General features: G+C 35.5%; 1 protein-coding gene across 2 annotated transcripts; it reads right to left on the reverse strand.

The window, feature by feature from the left end:
• Positions 1–840: 840 nt before the first annotated feature.
• Positions 841–7,252, reverse strand: LOC110790889 (ABC transporter B family member 3-like). Of its 2 annotated transcripts, none has more exons than XM_056827607.1 (6): positions 6,738–7,252; positions 5,128–5,610; positions 4,940–5,035; positions 4,781–4,853; positions 4,291–4,375; positions 841–1,095 (listed from the first exon to the last, which is right to left on the reverse strand). In XM_056827607.1, the coding sequence occupies exons 2-5, from the start codon at positions 5,203–5,205 to the stop codon at positions 4,368–4,370; spliced, it is 255 nt and encodes an 84-aa protein (XP_056683585.1). In that variant the 5' UTR covers positions 5,206–5,610; positions 6,738–7,252; the 3' UTR covers positions 841–1,095; positions 4,291–4,367. The 2 variants fall into 2 exon arrangements, with proteins under 2 accessions (XP_056683585.1, XP_056683586.1); XM_056827608.1 differs by lacking the exon at positions 6,738–7,252 and adding an exon at positions 6,294–6,719.
• Positions 7,253–9,842: the final 2,590 nt, after the last annotated feature.

Raw genomic sequence — 9,842 nt, forward strand, 5'->3', positions numbered from 1 at the left:
TGTTTTATGGATCCGCTAAATTAGTCAATGGACTTTATGTGCTAGATCACGATAAACAATTTTATAACATAAGTACCAAGAAGGCCAAATAAATTATTCAGATCTCACCTATTTGTGGCATTGTCGATTAGGCCATATTAACATGAAACGCATAGAAAAAATTCATAAAGAAGGAATTCTAGAACCATTTGACTTAGAGGATCTTGGTAAATGCGAATCATGCTTACTTGGAAAAATGACAAAGCAACCTTTCTCTAAAGTTGGAGAGGATCAAATGACCTATTGGGATTAATCCATACAGATTTATGTGGACCAATGAGTTCAAATACTAGAGGTGGTTTTAGCTACTTTATAACTTTCATTGATGACTTTAGTAGATATGGTTATGTCTACCTAATGAAGCATAAGTCTGAGTCCTTTGACAAATTCAAGGAATTTCTGAGTGAAGTCACTAGAGGAAAAAACATCATAAGTTGCCCTTAAAATTGGCTTATAGGTTGCCAATTGCAAGGGCAACATATGGGGGGGTCACTTTTGTGAAATTATCAAAGGTTGCCCTTAACAAGGGCAACTTATAAGTTGCCCTTGTTTGCAACAAGGGCAACTTATGTGAAACTTATAAGTTGCCCTTGTCGCATACAAGGGCAACTTATAAGCTTCACATAAGTTGCTCTTGTTTGAAACAAGGGCAACTTATAAGATTCACATAAGTTGCTCTTGTTGCAAACAAGTGCAACTTTTGAGTTAATTTTTTTTTTTTTTTTTAAAAAAAAAAAATCTGCAATATAATTCCTGATATTTTGCAATATAAAATTCTGCATTATAATTTATAGAATACTGTTTCACCAAACATCATCTTGACATTCCTCAAAAATGATATAAATTTCAAATTTCCAATAATATTTCCGAATTAATTCAAATGTAATTAATTAAATCGATAAATAACAAAATAATGTAAGAGTCACGAATAACTACAAGCCTGCTCTAATTATTACACTGAGGGTAATTCACAATCGTTGAAGTAAGTAGCCCACTTGTCTCGAACTTCATCCAACTCCTCTTTGGTGAAGGCCCCTCCCTTGGAGTTGTGAAAACCTTTAAAAGAACAACGTACATGCAAACCAATAAATTAAATTAAGTTTCATATGCGAAAACAGAAATTATATTGGTCGCGAAAACAACTTTCTGAGTGTACTAAGATTCATTTCAAGTTCTTTATGCACATCTAAGGCTCACTTAGCTCGATATAGATCATATTTGGCCAAAAATTGCATTTTCGATCCCAAATATCAAAAAATGAACCTAAGTACACTTTTTAAATCTTTTCCATGATTTATATGATTAGTTATATGTTTATAAGACTCATTTCAAGTTCATTATGCACGCTTATGGGTCATTTGGGTCGATATAGGTCATTTATGGCCAAAAATGGCATTTTCGATCCCAACTACCAACAAACGAACTATTTCCACATTCTAACTCTTTTTCATGATTCATATGATTAGTTATATGTTTATGAAACTCATTTCAAGTTCGTTATGCAAGCCTAAGGGTCATTTGGGTCGATATAGGCCATTTATGGCAAAAAATGTCATTTTCGAAACCAACTACCAACAAACAAACCTATTTCCAAATTCTAACCCTTTTTCATGGTTCATATGATTATTTTTATGATTATAAGACTCATTTCATGTTCTTTATGCACGCCTATGGGTCATTTGGGTCAATATAGGTCATTTATGGCCAAAAATGGCATTTTCGATCCCAACTACCAACAAACGAACTTATTTCCATATTCTAAACGTTTTTCATGATTCATATGATTAGTTATATGTTTATAAGACTCATTTTAAGTTCGTTATGCACGCCTATGGGTCTTTTGGGTCGTTATAGGTCATTTATGGCCAAAAATGAAATTTTCGATCCCAACTACCAACAAATGAACCTCTTTCCACATTCTAACCATTTTTGATGATTCATATATTAGTTATAAGTTTATAAGACTCATTTCAAGTTCGTTATGCACGCCTAAGGGTCATTTGCGTCGATATAGGTCATTTATGGCCAAAAATGGCATTTTCAATCCCAACTACCAACAAACGAACCTATTTCCATATTCTAAACGTTTTTCATGATTCATATGATTAGTTATATGTTTATAAGACTCATTTTAAGTTCGTTATGCACGCCTATGGGTCATTTGGGTCGATATAGGTCATTTATGGCCCAAAAATGACATTTTCGAACCCAACTACCAACAAACTAACCTATTTCCATATTATAAAAGTTTTTCATGATTTTTATGATTAGTCATATGATTATAAGACTCATTTCAAGTTCGTTACGCACGCCTAAGGGTCATTTGGGTCGATATAGGTCATTTATGGCCAAAAATGACATTTTCGATCCCAACTACCAACAAACGAACTTATATCCACATTCTAAACATTTTTTATGATTTATATGATTAGTTATATGATTATAAGACTCATTTCAAGTTCGTTATGCACGCCTAAGGGTCATTTGGGTCGATATAGGTAATTTATGGCCAAAAATGCCATTTTCGATCCCAACTACCAACAAACGAATTTATATCCACATTCTAAACCTTTTTCATGATTTTTATGATTAGTTATATGATTATAAGACTCATTTCAAGTTCATTATGCACGCCTATGGGTCATTTGGGTCGATATAAGTCATTTATGGCCAAAAATGGCATTTTCGATCCCAACTACCAACAAACGAACTTATATCTACATTCTAAACCTTTTTCATGATTTATATGATTAGTTATATGATTATAAGACTCATTTCAAGTTCGTTATGCACGCCTAAGGGTCATTTGGGTCGATATAGGTCATTTATGGCCAAAAATGCCATTTTCGATCCCAACTACCAACAAACGAACTTATATCCACATTCTAAACCTTTTTCATGATTTATATGATTAGTTATATGATTATAAGACTCATTTCAAGTTCATTATGCACGCCTATGGGTCATTTGGGTCGATATAAGTCATTTATGGCCAAAAATGGCATTTTCGATCCCAACTACCAACAAACGAACTTATATCCACATTCTAAACCTTTTTCATGATTCATATGATTAGTTATATGTTTATGAAACTCATTTTAAGTTAGTTATGCACGCCTATGGTTCATTTGGGTCGATATAGGTCATTTATGGCCAAAAATGGCATTTTCGATCTCAACTACCAACAAACGAACTTATACTCAAATTCTAAAGCTTTTTCATGATTCATATGATTAGTTATATGTTCATAAGACTCATTTCAAGTTCGTTATGCACGACTATGGGTCATTTGGGTCGATATAGGTCATTTGTTGCCAAAAATGGCATTTTCGATCCCAACTACCAACAAACGTACTTATTTCCATATTTTAAACGTTTTCATGATTCCTCCCACCTACCATGTTAGTTTCTGAAATTGGCACACTATGTTTAAACAGTACACTGTCATTGTTTGATTTTAAAATTCGTATTTGCTAGTTCATGAAGTGATTGTCATGACTCATGGGAAGATTAGAATCATTATTTAAGTCTCCCTTTAACATTTAAAGTTGATTAAAATGTTTGGTTGTGCCATTTGTATCTTGAGTACGATCATTTGATCATTCCAGCTGAGCTTCTGTTGTACTTATTTTTGTTGAAATGAATTTTCTGTTGAGTATTTGTTTGTTGTAAAAATATCTAGGGTCACAACATCCTTTAACTTAGAGAAGCCTCATTCAAGTAAATATCTATGTTGTTTCAAATATTTCTTGCAAATATCTATGTTGTTTCAAATATTTCTTGCTAAATTTGAAGAAACGGGTCTTACTTTGTTCAAGCATATCAGGATACTTGGATTTTCCATCTCTGTGTTGTTCAGTAAAGAATACAAATGTTGTTTTGCAATTTGTTGTCTTCTATATATAATGATGATTTATATTACAGTAGTTTTTAGGTCCTAGCTGTCAAAAACAAAAAAGTCTTTAGTTCACTTTTTATTTTTCATTTAAATTATTGTTTCGTGCATCAGGCCCACAAAAGAAGTTAGAGCAACTGCTATCTCACTGTGGCAATAGACACTACGCAGACTACGGCAACCCAGAACCGAAATGGGTGTAAGTATTATGTAGCCTGACAGTAGTCCTTTACCATTAATAAATCTAATTACATATCATACAGGTTTTTATATTTTCATGCAGCATGCTCACAACATGCTCACAACATACCAGATATCAAAGATGAGAACAAATTATATAGAGGAAAGACACTTGCCTTAAACAAATTGTTAGAGAAAATAGGATCACCACCACCAGCAATCTCGATCCTCCTGTCTTGAGATAAAGATGTGGTCATTGCGCTACATGGAAAGAAAATATATAAGGAACAACTCTCAGAAGCATCGCATCATAACAGAACTAAGGTGAATGTCTAGATCTTAATACAAAGGTGCACAAGAAAAAAAAATTCTCATGGCCTTGCACTCTTAAAATAAAGAGGAATTAGAATTGGGAGACTAATAAAAATATCATGCAACTATCTAGGATGAAAGAGGTCGCTGCATTTTCAGAAATTAATTAATCATTATACATAACAAATACAAAGGAAAAAAAACCCTAAGTACTTAATAAATGTTTCATAGAAAAGTTTAGAACTTTTAAAACTCCTTTGACAAATTGGTTGATCACTCAGTTTCAGAGGAAAAGAAACCAGCACAAAATTGAGAATCCAGTTTCAAACAAAGATTAAATTGAGGAAGCCTGACCTTCGAATAACTCTGAAAACACGAAACTCGCAACTACATCGTTGGCAACTTGGCTAGCCTCCTCGTACTTCTTCTGCAGAAACATAAACATAAGAACAAAGAAATTTGGTGAAAATTACAAATGTAGGCAGAGAATGAAAGAAAGAAGAGATGAAGAACCTTTGCATCAGCACTAAATCCCTGCGTAAACTTTACTTGGAGATAACCACTGATTCCTATGAGAGGGATTAAGACGAGGACTATCAATGCCAGAATCTAGTTTGCAAGGAAAGCAATGACCAAACCAGTTATAGCAGAGGAAATATTTTGACAAGAAAACCCAATGCGTCTCCAACTAAAGCACGTACAGTTGCAGCATCAGCAGATAGCCTTGCACCTATTGTACCACTTGAATTTTCTGCCTCGTCAAACCAGCCAATCTCCATGTGCAGTACTCTCTCAAAACATAAAGTTCTGATCCTTCTTATCAACTTACACCCAGGTACAGAAAAGAAATAGGTTCTAGCTGGTTACGATATCAGTGTTGCTAAGCCAATGACAACAAACATAAGGGACCAGAACCTTGAATCCCTTCTCAAGATATCTGGTGGCTTGTAAAACATTTCAATCCGCACTAGCAAATATTATACTAAATACTGGAAATATTGCACCACTGGCAATTGCAAACAGACATCCCAACACAAGTATTGGGATTTCAGGCTTGTTTAGAGAGGCTAGACGCTTAATAGAAACTTCTGCAACAACATATGGTATTGGGATTTCTACCACGTCTGCAGTTGCTAGTCCTAACACCGTTGAAAAAGAGTCACGAATGCTGCTGCTATTTCTCCCTGAGTCAAAAAAATAAAAGTCTTGTAGATTATCAACTTCAACAAGAATCTAAAAGAAGACATCCAAAGAGGAAATTTCCTAAATTAAAATAAAAAAATCTTAACACTGATTTGGATAAAATAAAATAAAAACAATCCTCTCGTCCAATGCACAATGACAATCCTTTCAAATTACCACAGCAAATAAATGTTTCTGTTCAATATTTCTTCTCTTAGTATAAAAGGTAGTGTGGAAGTGGGATGAAAGCTTTGAGATATCAAGCATTTGAAGCCACCACTTGTGTAGTTCTGTTGGGAGCATTAAGTGGTCCAGACCAACATTATTAGGTAACTAAGAAATGGTTTCTGATGAAACTCTATGCCAAAGTGAAAGATACTTAGTAGCCGATAAATTGTATGTTCTAGTTGATAAATGTAAGGACTTGTGAACAACATCTTATATATGTTCTAGTTTTGTCAGCTGATAAATTGTAACTCAACTAAAAAGCTGGACATCATGGTACAATATTGACAATTGGTAGCCGTCTGATATATATGTACCAGTTGATTTTCACACCACAACAGTCTGTTTACACAAACTAAAACCACCCTCACATTCTCTAAACAAACTCAAATTGGCAAAAGAAATCATCAAAAGAACATCTGTAAACAAAGTCTTTGTTCATAGAATGGAAATGTTGTACCTCTATGCTTCTGATTCTCAAGTATCCTCCGGATATATACATTGAGCAACAATTACACAGAGTTGGCAGAAGTTTTTTCAGAATCACTAATTATATCCCTTTTAATGCCTCTGATGTCATGAGTTTCTTTCACAACAACAGGTTCTTCAGTTCTATATGGCATGAACTCAATAATTAACAAAATAAGGCTGAAAACTATAAAACCTGAAATATGTAATCAAATATTACCTTGCAAGTAAATTACTCAATCAAACCGAGTGAGAAAGGTTTCAGAAAAATTAGGGCACAAATTACTCAAGAAATTTGGATGAAAAGTGATCGAATAAACAGAAAATTAAGTATCATGTAATGAAAAGACAAGATTATGCGATAGTATTAGCCCAATCTTAAGCAATCTTGTTCATAGAAAAATAAAATTGGATAAGAAAATATAAAGAAATATACCGATATTCGAGGTTCGCGGCGGAAATTCATTGAGTTTGAGGAGATAAGCCCTTGTGTACCCCAGAATGAGCAGATCTGGATGAAGATTCCCGACCTAAATCAACTATGAACTTCGATTAATACTTGAAGGTGGTGGTTGACGCTGGTAACTTGTATGCCGGTGATGTTTTTATCAAGATGACGACGGCACATAAGGGCGCTTGAGAGGGAGTGCGGGGAATTAAGCAGAGAAGAATTGCAGGAGACTTTGAAAGAGAAGGAGAGAATTTTTTTTGGTTTCAAAAGTGTTTTTTGTTTTCCTTTTTTTTAAGATGGAAGTAATTTCTAAAGGACACTTGAAAAGTAGTCGGTGGTGATGGTGGCCGGTGATGGTGGCCGGAGTGGCTGACTGTGCACGACAGGGAAGAAGTAAATTTACCTAGTATAGGTGAGTATGGAGTGACTGCGAGAGAAGAATGAAGCAGGTCTAAAGATGCGCTTAACAAAAGGGAGGGAAAGATTTTAATGATTTAATTTTTTTTAATTTCTTTTTAACCATCAAAGTTGGCTCTTGTTGTATAAGGGCAACCTTTGATGAGCCACCTATGAGGATTTTTCCTCTAGTGAGTAGAGAATAAACTAGGCAAGAAGATTAAAGCACTGCGGTCTGATAGAGGCGGTGAATATCTGAGCTATGAATTTGATGACCATCTGAAGGTTATGGAATCTTGTCAGAATTGACTCCTCTTGGAACACCTCAATGGAACGGTGTGTTGGAACGGAGAAACAAGACCTTACTAGACATGGTTAGATCAATGATGGGTCAGGCTGAACTTCCAATAGAATTTTGGGGACATGCACTAAACACAGCTGCACTCACACTAAATAGAGCTTCGTCTAAAGCTTTCGAAAAGACTCCATATGATTTATGGTTTGGAAAGCCTCCAAAAGTGTCTTTTCTTAAGATTTGGGGTTGTGAAGTATACGTCAAACGATTAATTTCAGACAAACTTCATCCAAAATCTGACAAATGTATCCTTGTGGGCTATCCAAAGGAAACAAAGGGGTATTACTTCTACAATACATCTGAGAACAAGGTGTTTGTTGCTCGAGATGGTGTCTTTTTGGAGAAAGATCACATTTCCAAAATGACAAGTAGGAGAAAAGTAGACCTCTTAGAAATTAGAGTCTAACAACAAACTCTAGAGAAAGATCAAGATGACATTTAGGTTGAGACTCAGAGATCTTTAGAAGTATCTGGTGAGAATCAAGAACCAACTGGAATTGCGACCCCACGTAGATCGCACAGATATAGGTCTCAACCAGAAAGATACATAGGTTTTTTATGAATGAGAACCATGAAGTTCTATTGCTGGAGAGCGATGAGCCTGCGACTTACAAACCACCTATGACGAGCCCTAGCTCCAAGAAATGGCAAGAAGCTATGCAATCTGAATTAGACTCCATGTCTGAAAACCAAGTTTGGGATTTGGTCGATTTGCCAGATGGCTACCAAGCCATAGGAAGCAAATGGGTTTTCAAGTTGAAAAAGGACAAGGACGGAAAACTAGAAGTTTTCAAAGCTAAATTGGTTGCGAAAGGATACAGGCAAGTCCATGGTGTGGATTACGAAGAAACCTTTTCACCAGTTACAATGCTAAAGTCTATTCGGATAATGTTAGCAACCGCTGCATATTACGATTACGAAATATGGAAAATGGATGTCAAAACCGCTTTCTTAAACGGAATTTTAACAGAAACTGTGTTTATGGCACAACCTAAGGGTTTTGAGGATCCAAAGAATGCTAAAAAGGTATGCAAGCTTAAGAAATCCATTTATAGATTGAAGCAAGCATCAAGGAGCTGGAATATACGTTTTGATGAAGCAGTCAGTGACTTTGGCTTCGTCAAGAACGTAGAGGAATCTTGTGTATACAAGAAAATCAGTGGGAGAAAAATTTCTTTCCTAGTATTGTATGTCGGCGACATATTACTTATCGGAAATGGCATTCCTATGTTGAACTCTGTCAAGATTTGGCTTGGGAAATGTTTCTCGATGAAGGATCTAGGAGAAGCACAGTACATATTGGGCATCAAGATCTACAGAGATAGATCTAAAAGGATGATTGGACTTAGTCAAAGCACTTATATCAATAAGGTGATTGATAGGTTCAAAATGGCTGATTCCAAGCGAGGGTACCTACCCATGTCTCATATGGAATGACTCTAAACAAGACTTAGTGTCCAAAAACACTAGATGAGCGAAGACGAATGAGTGGGATTCCATATGCATCATTCATTGGTTCAATAATGTATGTTATGATATGTACACGCCCGGATGTTGAGTACGCACTCAGTGCTACGCGTAGATACCATTCAGACCCAGGAGAGGCACATTGGACTGCTGCCAAGAACATTCTAAAGTACCTGAAAAGACACAAAGATGATTTCCTGGTCTATGGTGGAAATGATGAATTGATTTTTAAGGCTATACGGATGTAAGTTTCCAAATCGACAAAGATGATTTTAGATCACAGTCTGGGTTTGTCTTCTACCTCAACGGAGGTGCAATAAGCTGGAAATGTGCTAAGCAGAGCACTATTGCGGATTCTACAACTGAAGTGGAGTACATTGATGCACATGAAGCAGCAAAGGAAGCTATTTGGATAAGGAAGTTCATAGGTGAATTTGGTGTAGTCCCCTCCATTAAAGGACCAATAGCTCTATATTGTGACAATAAAGAGCTATTGCACAAGCAAAGGAGCCTAGACACCCCCAGAGAGTCAAACATGTACTTCGTAGATTTCACCTTCTACGAGGATTCGTGGAGATAAAAGAAGTCGAGATAAACAAGATTGGAACTGATGACTACATCTCAGATGAATTAACTAAACCTCTGCCGCAAGCGAAGCACAACTCGCACAATGCAGCTATGAGAATCAAGCACGTTGAAGAATGACTTTGATGTCCTTTTTGAATGTTTTAAAGTTTTAGAGTTTAATAGTTTGTAAAACATTTTGGTTAGCCATTTATAGAAATGAATAAAATTTATTTTTCCATTTAATTTTGTGGTTTATTAAATGATGAGTCCTTTCAATTTGACAAATATTCAAGATAGACTGTCAG

This window comes from Spinacia oleracea, chromosome 4 (genome assembly GCF_020520425.1).
Source record: "Spinacia oleracea cultivar Varoflay chromosome 4, BTI_SOV_V1, whole genome shotgun sequence".
Taxonomy (NCBI): Eukaryota; Viridiplantae; Streptophyta; class Magnoliopsida; order Caryophyllales; family Amaranthaceae; genus Spinacia; species Spinacia oleracea.